Source organism: Meleagris gallopavo, chromosome 6 (genome assembly GCF_905368555.1).
Source record: "Meleagris gallopavo chromosome 6, MGAL_WU_HG_1.1, whole genome shotgun sequence".
In the NCBI taxonomy this organism is placed as follows: domain Eukaryota; kingdom Metazoa; phylum Chordata; class Aves; order Galliformes; family Phasianidae; genus Meleagris; species Meleagris gallopavo.
The window spans coordinates 1,970,525-1,985,088 of NC_139409.1; the positions used below are offsets into that span (position 1 = coordinate 1,970,525).

General features: G+C 40.3%; 1 protein-coding gene across 6 annotated transcripts in view; it reads left to right on the forward strand.

Annotated features, from left to right (window-relative positions):
* NKTR (natural killer cell triggering receptor) overlaps positions 1–14,564 on the forward strand; it is a 40,229-nt gene that overhangs the window by 12,077 nt on the left and 13,588 nt on the right. For 5 of the 6 annotated variants that reach the window (XM_085226846.1, XM_085226849.1, XM_085226848.1 and 2 more), the window contains exons 4-8: positions 572–679; positions 1,465–1,509; positions 3,001–3,088; positions 12,231–12,260; positions 13,667–13,812. In XM_085226846.1, coding sequence (XP_085082972.1) covers positions 572–679; positions 1,465–1,509; positions 3,001–3,088; positions 12,231–12,260; positions 13,667–13,812 — 417 coding nt within the window. Of the gene's footprint in view, positions 1–571; positions 680–1,464; positions 1,510–1,816; positions 1,845–3,000; positions 3,089–12,230; positions 12,261–13,666; positions 13,813–14,564 lie in introns of those variants that run through there. The other variant, XM_010712249.4, reaches the window with a different exon arrangement.

Consider the following 14,564-nt stretch of genomic DNA (forward strand, 5'->3'; position numbering starts at 1 on the left):
CTGTGCCTCTGGCTGTGCCCCTGCTGCTCTCTCTGTAATCTCTGTAAGGCAAGCCAGGATGTCTTCGTCAGAAACAGGTGGAGGAGGAAAGGGTAATTCTGGCTGCAGTCCTGCAGTCTGTCATTGTTGTCAGACACAGACCTGGCTACTGTGAAAGAATGCTGTCTGCCTTGACAGCAGAATTTTCCTTGCATTTAAATAAAAGCATCTGGACTTGCAAACTGGCATTTGCAGGTCTTTCAGTCAGTCCATCTGCCAGGTAAACATAAGGCCATTTGCTTTCTGGAGCTTTGTCAGGAGCTTGCCTTCCTATAATCTCCACAGGAGACTGCTGTTGGGTACCTTGTGCAAAATATCTGAGATTAGGTTGGCAGTGCAGAATGTTAGTAGGGCCTGGGACTGAACTTCACCTGCCAGGCTGCTGTTAGTGGGAGGCCAAGAGGCACCAAGCAGGAATGTATTTGCTTTTATAGTTTAAGGGTTCTAGCACAAGGGTTCTAGGAGGGGTAAGATCCTTGATTTTTTTTTCAGTGACAATCTGCTGATGGTTTTTTGTTTAAATTTCTTGCAGGTGAAAAAGGAATTGGCAAAACAACTGGGAAGAAGTTGTGTTACAAAGGCACTACGTTCCATCGCGTGGTTAAAAACTTCATGATTCAGGGTGGGGACTTCAGTGAAGGTAAAACGTGTTCTGTGGAGCAAACGTTATCATCCCTATGGTTACAATGTCTTTTATAAGACATGTATACAGCATGTAAATATTAAAATGCCTTGAAAGTATTATCACTGATTTCCTGTTTCTTTGTTAATTGTTGAAATTCTAACATGTTTCAGCTGAAGTTGATACTTTAGAAAGAATTCTTAATTTAAAGAAGAAAGCAGCTTTGCTAGAGTTGATTAACATTAGAGCAGAATTCCAATCCAAACCATAATGTTGCTGCTTTTCATGTCAAAATATCTTCCTTCTTGTACCCTGTATCTTGAGGTCTTATCAACTGATGTAACATATATAAACTAGAACTGATAAAATGTACGTGGTGGATGACTATCTTGTGTTGATGGTCAAGTGGAAGTAAAGATGACGTGGCTACTTGCTTATCTCATTGTGGTGCTCTCTCTGAGCAGGACAAGATTGTTGGTGATGCCTACTGTTGGCTTTTTTGCTTGCTGTTGTATTTTCTGTTGCTGCTGCTTCAGCAAACAGCAGGGAGAATTAGCCTTTGGAGCTTCGCTTCAGGCTTTCTAGTGTTCAGAGGCACAAAAGCAGTCTTCATTTTCAATATTCTGAGTGTCAACAAGATAATGAACTGCATAATAAACGGTCCTGCCTTTTAATTAAGGGCCTTATGCTTAGCTGTTAGTAACTGGCTGGAGTGTCCTGGTGTGTTATAAATTGGCACACGTTATGCACAGCGCTTTTTATAAACAGAACAAAAGGTTTAATTTGTGCTTTTTAATGCACAGGTAATGGAAAAGGAGGTGAATCTATTTATGGTGGCTATTTTAAAGGTAAGAGCAAGTATATCTTTACAGATTCTCAATTCCGTTCTGAGAAGTCTTGATTCCCAAGATACTTAATGAAAAGAGGTCTACTTATAGATCACCTTTTGCATGAAACTAATATTGCATGAGAATTATTTTTATATGCATGACTTTCAGATAGTTTTATTTTGTAATATTTAACTTTAACTGACAATTAATTAAGGCTAACGTTATTGGTTAAACGTGACTTTCAGCATGGAGGTTAGGCAACTTTATTCATGAATAAACTCCTATCTTCCTGCCTAAAACTGTCAACATATTCTTTTGTTTATAGAGAATGTGGTCTTTTGCAAAATGAAAAGGTAAGAGACAAAAGCTCAGTAACACAAATTCAAACTCTGTTCCCTTGTACCTTCCCTAGTAAATACATAGACAACTGATACATCCGTTTGTAGATGGATATCTGTGTTGCTTGGAGAAATGAGGAGTTCTGTGTCTAACCTTTCTGAGGGTTAATGACTTATTCTGAGAGAACACTGGCATAATTTTCAGTTCTAAACAATTTTTTCTTCTTTTGTTAACGTCCCTTTTCTCCCCTTCCCTACTGAAGGTTTGTATTTTTGGTGTTCCTTTTGAAGTGTTTGTTTATATGCTACGCAAGTTGCTTTCTTTGCAAAGAGTTTTTAAATGTATATTTACCTCTTTTTAAAAACAGTTGTTGGAAGGAAAATGGTGAGTTTATGAAGTATTTATTTAAGGACATAACATTCTTTCTTGCTACAACAACAAAAAACCAGATAGTTACTGTGGTATTGAAGTGTTAATAAGATGTTCCTAGGGTTTCTTTCTAAAGAATGCACTAAAGGTGGTAAGTTCTAAACATGCAGTATTGTGCTTTGATGTATAATCTTAAAAATAACAGCCTCTTCTACCCAAACTGTAATTTTTACCTTTGAAAAGGAGCTTCAGAACAATATCTGGTTTTGTACTGTGCCGTGCAGCCAGAAGTGCTCTTGAATTCCCTGGAATATAAAAGGCACGTTTAGTTCAGTCTTAATTGCTTTTACGTTGAGGTTGAAGGAAGAATGTATTCTTTAGTTCCTCTTTCTGGTAGTCAGGGTTTTGCTTATTCTTGTGTGTTTTGAGGCATCCAGCTTGGAATGGATGGGTTGCTCTCTTAAAGTTCCATGCCAGGGAAATGGCCGTTTCACTGGGTGCCCATAAATGACAGCATGGTGTACATGAGGGCTCGTTTTGGGATCACCTTTACATTCATTTTCATTAGAGATGTCCACGGCATTGCTGTAACTTTATGTATCAAAGAATGTTTTCTGTCTCATGAGTGTTTCTGCTGTAACTTTGGAGGGGCTCAATTAGATTTCTGTTCTGTTTCCAACCTGTTCAAGTTTCTTTAGCAGCGGAAGAATTTCTCCTTGTAGTAGCCATAAGTTACTAAGAAAATCTGACTTGCGTTCCTTGTCAGGGAAAATCTGACAAACATATTTTTTCTTCAAACAGATGAAAACTTTATTCTCAAACATGACAGAGCGTTCCTTTTGTCAATGGCAAACCGAGGGAAACATACCAATGGTTCCCAATTTTTCATGTGAGTAGATGTGATCTGACAGTTGAGCTTTTGTTAAACAGAGGAGCGCTGTTCATGAGAAAGATGGTATTGCTAAATTATCTCTAACAATGTTATCCACCTTACTTTGAATAGGGTTGAGTGGATACCTGCAGAGCTCTAATAGGAAACAACAACCCAATGCATGGGGCGTTCATTTGGGTTAGAAGTGGGTCCTATGGGATTGCTCCTTGTTCCTTGTTTTTTTACCCTAAAATTATGGCTTTGCTATTGTGCTTAGTGTCCAAAAACAGATTCTTTGGTTTTGTGTTGTACCAACCAAATCTTCACAGAGTGCTTGTGAATTACAATGCTGAGCACTGTACGTAGGAGGCAGCAAGGTCTGTGATAGAGATGGCCTGTATGTTTTTGCTTATGCTATTTAAATGATTTCCTTTGATAGACAAGGTTTTTTTTTTAATTATTTCATTCTGGGGAGGGGGACCTCATTTAGTTTTGTTGTTTTTCTTCTGGAGTTTCTGTTCCTGACATAATTTTTTTCTATACTGTTGAATAATAATGTTCACACATGTGCACTAATTGTCATGGTCCCATTGCTGTAGAAAATAATGTGCTGAAAATCAGGCTTTCCCACATAATCTTAAAGAAACAAAAATGAATCCATTCCAGTATATAGCCACATCCTGTTCAATTGCAGAACACACGTTTCTGTCATGGATAAATGCTCAGGTGTGATGGCAGTCAGGTTCTTTTGATTGAAGTAGTTGCATTCTGGGTCCAGTATTTAACAGTTTGTATTTGGGAAGATGTGGTTCCTAACTTTGGGCTGGTGCTAAGAACTTTCATTAAGAAACAATGCTGGTGTTTTCAAAATTAAATTCTGCTGTAGTTGCTTAGCTGTAAAAAGCTCTTTTTCTTTGCCATCTTTCTTGGGGGATGAGTGAATGGCGCTTCACTGTCTTCAGTAAAGGAGAAAATTCTCCTGAAGAGTATTCCTTTTCTTTTTGTTGCCTGAAAAAGAGCTTCAGTATGACACAATGAAGTTCAGATAAGAGGCATTTTTAGGTCTCTTCCTAAAGAATGCCCTAAAAATGGAAAATTAATAAGAAACCTAAGAGAGAGTCTTTCACAGTTCCTACTGTTCTGACTTTCCAAAGAGAGAAAATCATGTCGAGGGCTTATTTTCTGTTAGCCTCAAAGCAACTTTTAGGTGATATGCCTCCTTACAGCAAATCTGAATGGAGATACATATATATATATGCACACTAATATGAGAAACAACCTCTGTACAAAAAAGAACCTGTGGTTTAAAAAGCACTCTGCAGAGCACTGCTTTGCTGTTTATCACTTGATACATCTTTTGATACACGTCGAATTTTCCATTTTTAAGCTTATCTGAACAAAATACATGAAAACTTAATGGTGCTACATCTATCAAGAAGCTATCATTTGAGGGCTCTAAAGTTTCTTTTTGCTCCTGTATTTAATTCAGATGTCTTCCTCTTTCACTCCTAGCAGTAGGCTCAGCTTACTTGCTCAATTAAATTTAATGTACTTAATGGACATCCTGTCTCTCACCATGCAAAGGAACATCCTAAGCTTGTGTTAGATGCTAAATTATAATTTACATAGGACAGTAAAATGTGAACGGTGCTTGAGAGTGCATTCATTAAAGTGAAATTATTTTAAAAGGTACTTATATCCTTCAAAAATTCTTTTTCTTGGCTGTAGCATATTCAAATGTCACCAGTTTACCTTAGGGTTACACGAATGAATCGTATGCAGGAGTAAATTCCCAGATTATCAGTGAGATTTAGGGGCTGCTGTGCAAATCTTTAATGCACATTGTAATGCTGTAGACTTGCGTGACCCTTTTGACCAGGGCTTTTTAATGCATGCAGTAAATGTTGTTTGAGATATCCTTGTGTACTTCAGGGCATGTAGATGCAGTGGACCATCCACAGGACACCCAGCACTCCTGGAGCAGCAGCTGGAAGCCAGCAGGGGATAGCACAGGGCTCAGGATGGTAATTGAGCATTGTCCCTAGCTGAGGTGGCTCCACACTGATGGGCAGCAAAACTCCACCACACCACGCTGTTACTGCCCTTCCTCAACTAAACAGGGAGAGAAAACGTGAAGAAAAGCTCGTGGGTTCAGATGAAGACAAGGAGATCACCTGTGAATTAACCATCAGAGGCAAAACAGATTCTGCATGAGGGAATGAACATTGTTTATTGACTACTGTCAGTAGACTAGAGCAGTGACAACTAAAAGCCCCTTCCTTCTTCACCCTCTTCCTCCTCGTGGCACACAGGAGCAGGGTCAGTCCATAATACTTGGCCTCTCCCACTCCTTCATGGTTGCTCTCTGCCCCTGCTGCACCTGGAGATGTGCTCTGTGTGGTGCCCATGGCTGCACAGGATAGCCTGGGCTGCAGGGAGCTTCTGCTCCATGCCTGGAGCACCTCCTGCACTGACCCTTGTGGCCACAGGGCTGCTTCTCTCTTATTTCTCACTCCTCTCTCCCATCTGCAGTTGCACAGCCTTTTTTATTTTTTAGTAGAGCACAACCAGTATTGCATATGGCTTAGCTCTGCCCAGCAGCAGGTTGCTTTTGGAGCAGCTGGAGCTGGCTTTGATCTGGCGTGGAACAGCTGCTGGGCTCTGCTCACAGAGAGCAGCTCCCCACCACCAAAAACTTGCCTAACACCACAACCTTGCAGATGCCTTTTTTAATATAAACAAATTTGTGCATTTAAGCTGAATGCCAGCATTGGCCTCCAACACTGCAGCTTATTGTGGGAGTGGGTGTGATTACAGCATCCAAAGGAGAGTGGCAGATGTGCATACATACAGTCAGTGGGGAAGTCAGGTTCATTTTCAATTACTTGATTTGTGAATAGGTAGGGATGGATGGTGAAACATGTAGACCCAACAGTCTGTATTGTTACATACTTTTTTTTTTAAATGGTGGAGCTTGGTTTCTGCTTCATAGCATATAGTGTCTGAATTTCAAGATTCAGAGCAGGAGGCAGCTACTAAAGATGATATCTAGTCAGATCTAGATTCTGACTTAAGACTTGAAAAAGTAATATATTAAAGCAGTTATTCTTGCTTGCTGACATTTGTGTGGTTACTTTAGGGAATGTACTGTGTGTTCCTACAGATTTTCTATAATAACATAACTTACTTCCTTTAGTGGTGTACTTTAAACTGAAACCCAAATGTTGTACTCAAAGGAATGCCCAATTATTCAGCAGTTTATCATGAGGAAAAATTCTTCAAATGTGTATGTGCCAAATGTAGCAAATAGGGAATGCAAGTAAGTTAATTTATAAGTCTTTGTTCAGCTGAGACTGAAATTATAGAGGGAATCTTGAATATATGTTTTTACTTGCTCATCAAATGCACCTTCCCTGCTTACTGCACCGAATGTCATCAGGAATAACGATCTCTGTAGGAACAAATCAGGCAGTGAATCTCCTTACAGATTGCATTAGCAAACTGGTCACCATGGGACTCAAAGTCGTTAAAACGTGATCTGTGGTGATCAGTTCTGCAAGTGATGCAAGTGAAGTTAGGAAGTGTGAGTGGAGAGTTGGGAGAATGAGTGCAGGGCATCGCTAGGAGCTGGGGAGGTGCAGAACTAGAGCAAAGGGAGCACATATACCACAGAATGGCCTGGGTTGCAAAGGAGCACAGTGCTCATCCAGTTCCAACCCCCTGCTGTGTGCAGGTCACCAACCAGCAGCCCAGGCTGCCCACAGCCACATCCAGCCTGGCCTTGAATGCCTGCAGGGATGGGGCATCCACAGCCTCCTTGGGCAACCTGTTCCAGTGCCTCACCACCCTCTGGCTGAAAAACTTCCTCCTAATATCCAACCTAAACCTCCCCTGTCTCAGTTTCAAACCATTCCCCTTGTCCTATCACCACCCACCCTCACAAACAGCCGTTCCCCCTCCTGTTTATACGCTCCCTTCAAGATGCTCATTGACTATTCCTACTTAAAGAGAGCAGATGGGTTGAAAGGAAAGGGCTTGGCTACAGCAGGATTGGTTTTCATGGACACACACTTCAGATATGCCAGGTCTGTTCATTCGTGTCTGTAGAAGCACTCCCTGCTCTGACAGAATGCGTCGTGCTGAAACGATGAGGGATGCACGGGCTGTGTCCTTTTGTGCTCTTGGATTTGGAGTTTCAATTTTCTGTAGCCAAAGGCATCTTTTATAGTATTTTATTGCATGACAGTGTTGAAACAGTTTTAAGACAACTGTACATAAACAAGATTTTGATATTTTCAGGTAGCAGCACTGCTTATTTTTCTGTGAATTAAGTTTTTTCAGAACCATCAGTTACTTAAAAAGTGTTCTGAGAACTGTAGTGTGTTTATGCTTTTTTTTTTTTTAACTACCCCATTTCCATGTTGATGTACAGATCTTGGATGGGGGTAGTTTGATAAGAGCCATGCTAGAATCACTTCCTTTTTCCCTTAATCCAGTACCCATTTTGAACTGTTGCTAAAAGTTTTTTTATTATTTTATTACTGTTATTAGTGGGAGTGAGGGGGTACCTCTAGACCTTTATACAAATGCAGCTTATGTCCTCATGTCACTTATTTAGTTTGAGCTGGAGGGATGGTAAGCCTGTTCTTGAATGGTCAGCACAGCAGCTGGGTTCCTGTTGGGTGATGTTTTTTGCAAGCTCCTCGTTGAGCTGATCTGATGAAGGTACCTTGGCTCTTTTGAGCACCTGTTGTGCCTGTGGCCCTGCCCAACCTGATAGGAAGATTGTAATACAAAAGAAGTGCACCTCTCGTGAAAGTGATTATAGAAAGTACTATAAAATTTGTGAGTCTGTTGACTTTACGAGTGCACATACTCAACTTTGCTTCTCCAAAGTGATGCGAAGCCAACTGAGCTGCATTTACTACAGAAGCAGAAATGTGAATGTGCAGAATGAATAAAGGAATATAGAAGCATAAAGAAAGCAGTGGGAGTCAAATAAGTATCCAACTTCTTAGTTGTCATTCGGAAGCTTTTGATAGTAATTAAATGACTGCCTTCTTGTTTAGTTGTGTGTTAGCTTCAGTAATTGAGGGATTCTTTCTGCAACATAAACAGGAGTCCCAGGTTTTGTTCCTTACCAGTTCAAACAGTGTTGAGTTCTTGCCTTTGTGTTCAAAAGCCATTTATTTAAAACTTGAGGCTGTTTTGATGTGTTACATTCCCACCTCGATATTGAGATTATTGTCAGTGTAATGTGTCTCCCAAGCTCCTTTTCCTTGCTCAAAACTAAATAACCTTTTGGTTCAAACATTCTTTAAATGTGTGGTGTGCCTAGCTACTGAATGTAAATAAACCAAACTCTTTGAAATGCTAAACGATAGATGAAATCAATGGTGAGGATTTTACAACTGATTTCTGAATGTCACTGACTTCTCATAAGTGCCTCTTATTAAAGGTTTCCAGTGTGCCACACCGGGCATTTTTCTGAGCAGCCGGCCCTTTTTTCTTTCTTGCAGATGAAATAGCTTTCAGCTGATTGTTGTACAGTTTACAGAGATACAGAAGTGAACAAAATCGATGGAAGGTGCTGATTTGGCAGTATTTTTGAGCAAAAGTGCTGTTTGTGCCCTGGGCACGCAGGCAGGTCCCAGTGGTTGGATTGAGACTGACGTGGAAGTACAGCCCATGCAGAAACATTCACTGGATGCTTGTATCTGTAGTATGTTACAAAGGGATCATTTCACTTTCTCCCTGCTTAGATGTGTGGATAATTGCTGATGCATTTTTAAATCATTGCTGCCCTTCAGCATCAGTTGGTGTGTTTTTTTCCCCCTTAGTGTCTGCAGTGTTCTTGTATCTCTACACTTCTAAGCACAAGCTTCCAGTAACCGTTCCTGTATTTTAGAGAAAGCAGCTTTTCTCTTATTATACAGAACTTTCATAGTACAAGGAAGATGTAAGCTAATTGTGGATTGTATAAAGCCTTCATTTGTAAATCAAAACAGTTAAGCCTCCATCCTATGAAGCACACGCATAGAATCATAGAATGGGCTGGATTAAAAAGGCCCACGATGCTCATCCAGTCCCAACCCCCTGCTGTATGCAGGTCACCAACCAGCAGCCCAGGCTGCCCAGAGCCACATCCAGCCTGGCCTTGGATGCCTGCAGGGATGGGGCATCCACAGCCTCCTTGGGCAACCTGTTCCAGTGCCTCACCACCCTCTGGGGGAAAAACTTCCTCCTCATATCCAACCTAAACCTCCCCTGTCTCGCTTTAAAACCATTAGGGCTTGGTTCCATTGAGCGTTTGAACACAGATGTAACCACCAGCACATCAACAGACACACTGAAATCAGTTATTCTTTTGCTTAAAGTTGTGCATGCGTTCTAACACCTGTGCTGGATTGAGCCTTTCGGAGGGGACTGGGAGGATTCTAACAGTTTGTCTTTCTCATAGTTTATGCAAGGAAGTTATTTCTGCAGTTTTGTGTTGTTGAAGAGAACTGACTGTAGTTTTCAAAGTGCCTTGTATTCTAAAGAAAATTTAGAGCCCTCTTTTTAGGCATCCTTGTTCTGCATACGACTTGATTAATATTAATTTTAAACTTGTATTTAATAAAACATAGACTCAGTTTTGTCTGAAAATGTATTACAATTTATTTCTGCCATTTTTGTGTAAAATTTACAGAAACAGTGTTACATCGTGCGCTCCAAAGGTAATGTCTCATTCCTCTAAGGCTGTGTCCTTTTTCTCTTTCTGTTTTTAATCTTTCTTGTTTTTCTGATCATATTGTTATGTGCATTGAGTCCTTTGTTAGGCCTCAGGTTCTTGGGGGGGTGGGCAATAACACACTTTTACCAAAAAGGTGCTCTTCTCTTCAGCAGTACCTTAAACCAATTTGCATTACTTTGGATGAATAAAGATATTTGTCCTTCTGCAAATAATTTGGAAAATAGTAGCTATTTGTCAATGTTTCAAATTATCAAACTTCTGTAGAGAAATTGTTTAATGAAATCCTATTTTTTGGGAGGAAATGATGATAACTCTAAGCTTCTGTAGTGCCAAAGTAGTAAGTAGGTTTTGTCCTGATGAAGTTTTTATGGTCAAGGTATAAATGTTCAAGAAGTGAAAGGTGCAACGTAGGCAAAAACCTTTGACATGCTCCAATAAAGTGCAAATGTTTGCAGGCTGATTGCAGTGCTACAACCCTGGCCTTGAGATGAGAGAACGTTCAATAGAACAGTGAGGAGTTTGGTTTCTGCTTCCCTTTGGAAGTGATTTAAGTTGCCTAACTCCTCCTTTTGCATCTAGAAACTTTTCTTCTTGGGTAATGCTTTTCTGTGTGCTTTCCCATCATGAGCAGGCAAATGAGAAGAATTCTGTCCACTTTTTCTATCAGCACAATGAAAAGCTAAGTGGCTTTACCAGTGATCAAGTTTCCTTGCCTATCAAGGACCAAGTTGAGTTAAGATGAGTTAAATAGTTTGCTCCATTGGTCTCCAAGTGCTGCTGCAGCACGGCAGGAGCACATTGCTCCAGCATTCGTATCAGGGCTGTCTGAACTTGTTGCTTTCTGTAGCTGATTCTAAATGCTGAGTCTCATTTACTGTTGCTTTCACTGAAGTAACCCACTTCTATCACTGCTTTAAACTCCGCTTTATAATTATGCCTGCTTACAATGTTCACTTAACAGCAGGTCATTAATGCAGTTATCTTTGCTGATAGAACTTCCAAAGCTGTGAGAATGTTTCATTTTGCACCAAGATGCTGAATTAGTGAGGGAAAAACAAGGAATGCCCCTACTGCTGAGAAATGAAATGTCTTGATAGCATCTCTTTCCCTGCATATAAGCTAAAGAGGTTCTCTGTAATCTTAGGGTTATGGAAGCAGGTCTGGTTGGTGTTTGGAGCCTAAAGAAATCAGAGTGTAAGCACTTCTGATAGGCACTTCCACCTTTTGCATGCATGCCAGCACTGCAGCATCTTGTCAGCTAATAGTTGAAAGTAGAGTGCAGCCACGTGCTTGAACCCTATTTTATTATAGCAGTGAAAGCCTGACTTCATTGTACCAGGTCTGTGTTACTGTAAATGTAGAAACATATACGCCCTGTGATATTTTTATGCTGGGGGAGAGTAATACAGTGGAAGGAAGCCAGAAAGACAGGCAGTGCCTGGGGAAGAGAGGAGGAAAATACTTTCCAATAAGAATTTGAGATATAAATGATTCTGATGAAGTAATTTGTTTTCCTTTTTAGAGAAGAATATAGAGAGGTACCAAGTCGTAGTGTTACTATCAAAAAGTTGAATCTTAAGATATCTTTACAGATGCACAGCCTTGAATATTCCAATTTAAATCCAGCCTGGAAGTTTGGCATAGCTGCCTCCAATGCCTATTAGCAGAGTGCACAAAATGTAATGCAGTGCCATTTCCCCTTCAGGCTAAATGTGGGAACCTGAAAAATAGGGAGCAAGTCTGATTTTGTCATAGAAGTAAACTGCAGGTACCACGTAATGTCTGCTTGCACTGTGCTGCTGTTGCTTTTGAGAAGCCTGTGAGCTCATCAGCTGAAGTACTTTAGTCCCGACAGTTAAAGGTAGTGCTGCTTTGTATCCTGAGTCATGAGGCCAATCAAGTAGGTGAAAATTAATAGGGGAAAAAAAAAAAAGCAAAAGCAAAGAATCTATCACGTATGATAACTCTGTTTTCCCATTTCTTTTTTAAATAGAACTGACTCCAAAGTGACCGTGTAGCGTAATAACAATTAGAGAAACATGTAAATTTCATTAGTTGCCCAATGTTTATTTCCAAGTTGTATCTTTTCTGTGATTAAAGATGTTAGTTATATTTAAGTGTGTATTTAAAGAGACTTCAGTATTTTTTGTTGCATGCATAAAATGGTAGTTGGTACAACTTTCAAGTATGCACAGTTAGCTAAACTTTAAGCAAATTTTGATGTAAAAGATTAAAAAAGAGACTGTGTCTGTAAGCTGTAAGATTTTTTTAATTCCATGTATGTAACTGAATTTTTTCACTATTTTGTCTTACCTTCACCTTTTTTTTTTTTTTTTTTTTTTTCCCTGTGCCATTCTTCTCTTACTTCATCTGAATCCTTGATTTTTATTTTACCATCTTACCATCTTGCTGTTTGTCAAACAGAACAACAAAACCTGCTCCTCATCTTGACGGGTAAGAATATTTCTATTTCTTCAGTGATGAATGAAGTTGAGATTACTGATGAGTCTTCACACGTTGTGTTGAAAGTAGAAGCATAGAATCACAGAATGGCTGGGTTGGAAGGGACTTCAAGGATCACGAAGCTCCAACCCCCCACCAATCCTGAGCCACCAACCTCCACATCTCACAGCAGCCCAGGCTGCCCAGGGCCCCATCCAACCTGGCCTTGAACACCTCCAGGGATGGACGGGGATCCACAGCCTCTCTGGGCAGCTGTTCCAGCACCTCCCCACTCTCACACCAAACAACTTCCCCCTGACATCCAACTGAAATCTGCCCTCCCTCACCTTCCAACCATTCCCCTTGTCCTGCTGTTCTCTCCCCTTTCCAAGAGCTGACTTCCCTCCTGTTTAAGGCTCCCTTTAGGTCCTGTAGGCTGCACTGAGGTCACCCCGCAGCTTCTCTTCTCCATGCTGAACAAGCCCAGCTCCCTCAGCCTGTCTTTGTAGGGAGGTGCTGCAGCCCTCTGAGCATCTTTGTGGCTCCTCTGGACCCTCTCCAACAGCTCCCTGTCTTTATTGTACTGGGGGCTCCAGACCTGGACGCAGTGCTGCAGATGGGGCCTCAGAAGGGCAGAGTAGAGAGGGACGATCACCTCCCTGTCCCTGCTGGCCACCCCTCTGCTGATGGAGCCCAGGATCCCATTTGCTTTCCGAGCTGCAAGTAGAGATCAGTGGGAAAACAAACTCTTAGTTCTGTGAAAGATTATGTAACAGAAAAAGATGGAAAGTTAAAGTTTGAGTTCTATAAAAATTCCAAATTACAACTTATTTCTTAAAGCTTGAAAGCTTGGAAGGCCCAAAACCTTCCATACTCATTTATTTAACCCTGGTTGTTGCCCTTAGCCCACAATTCAAGTTACAGGGCAATTGCAAGAAGGAAAAAGAGATGTGGTATGATAGAACAGAATTAGAAATTCATTAATTACAACTGTGCCTTCAGTGTTAGTGGGAACTTGCATGCTGAGTTTGCATAGACCTATAAATGCTTCATTTCTGGGGAAAGGGACAATTTGTGACCATCTTTATTTCATCTGCCTGATGCTCAGCATTTCAAAAATAGAAGGCTTGGTTATAAATGATGACATGTTCACAGTGCCCGTTAGAAAAGAGTAAGATGACATCAAGTTGAAGCAAAATACACCTCCTGATCATCTTGCATGAAATCTTAGCATTGCTGTCAATGTAAAAGTAATTTGGAGAAACCTTATTTTTAAATGTAACATTTTTAAGAGCCAGATGAACCCAGTGAAGCTGAATGTTTCTGGTTGAAAATGACTTTTTAAATCTGAAATTCATTGGAAAAAGATTACGGCAATATATAAATGCTTGTACTTCCCAACTGTTTTATTTCTGCAGCGTGCACGTTGTCTTTGGACTGGTTATATCTGGTTTTGAAGTAATAGAACAAATAGAAAATCTGAAAACTGATGCTGCCAGTAGACCCTATGCAGATGTACGAGTTATTGACTGTGGGGTGCTTGTTACAAAACCAGCAAAAGATGGTAAGCATACATAAGCTGAAATTAATTGAATGTTGACATTGTTTTCAGAGTCTAAAAACTGTGCCAGCATCTAGAAATCACTGTGGTGAATCTTATCAAATCTTAATTTGGCTCTAATGAGTCTTCAAAAGTTAGAGGTTGGTGGAGCAAGCAAGGCACGGGAAAGGAGGTTCTTTGAGCTCAGTCTTTGTGCCTTAGAACTTGCATGTCTGCTTCCTCTTCTCCTTAATTAATCTTTGTGGTTAATGTCTATACTCGAAAAGTAATTAGAAGTTATTTTTCAGAGCCTGAAAGATAGTTGTCCAATCAGAAGCTTTTCTTGATGGGGGAATTTGTGCTCTTTATTTTAATGTTAATACGTGCTGTAAAGGAAGTCTACTTGATTTTCATGAGAATTCATAGGAAATAAATGATCTTAGGTGTGTTTTTAGGCAACTGTCGTAAAATGTGGATTGTTTTGAGGTAAGGTTGTTGTGTTTTTTTCACTTCAGTTTTGTGTTTCTTCAAGGATAGTGGTTGTTTTTTTTTTTGTCCTGTAGAGAGAAAAGAGCAAAAAGGAGGAGGATGCAGAAAGAATAGGATACCAAATCTACTGATGTAGGATCATAGAATCCTTAGAGTTGGAAGGGTCCTTTAAAGGTCATCTTGTCCAACTCCCCATCATCTGAGTGTTAACTTCACTTACAGACCTCCAGTGCACACCTAAAGTGCTTTGGCTTTTCAGTGATGCTTGATAGACTTTTTGCACTTGA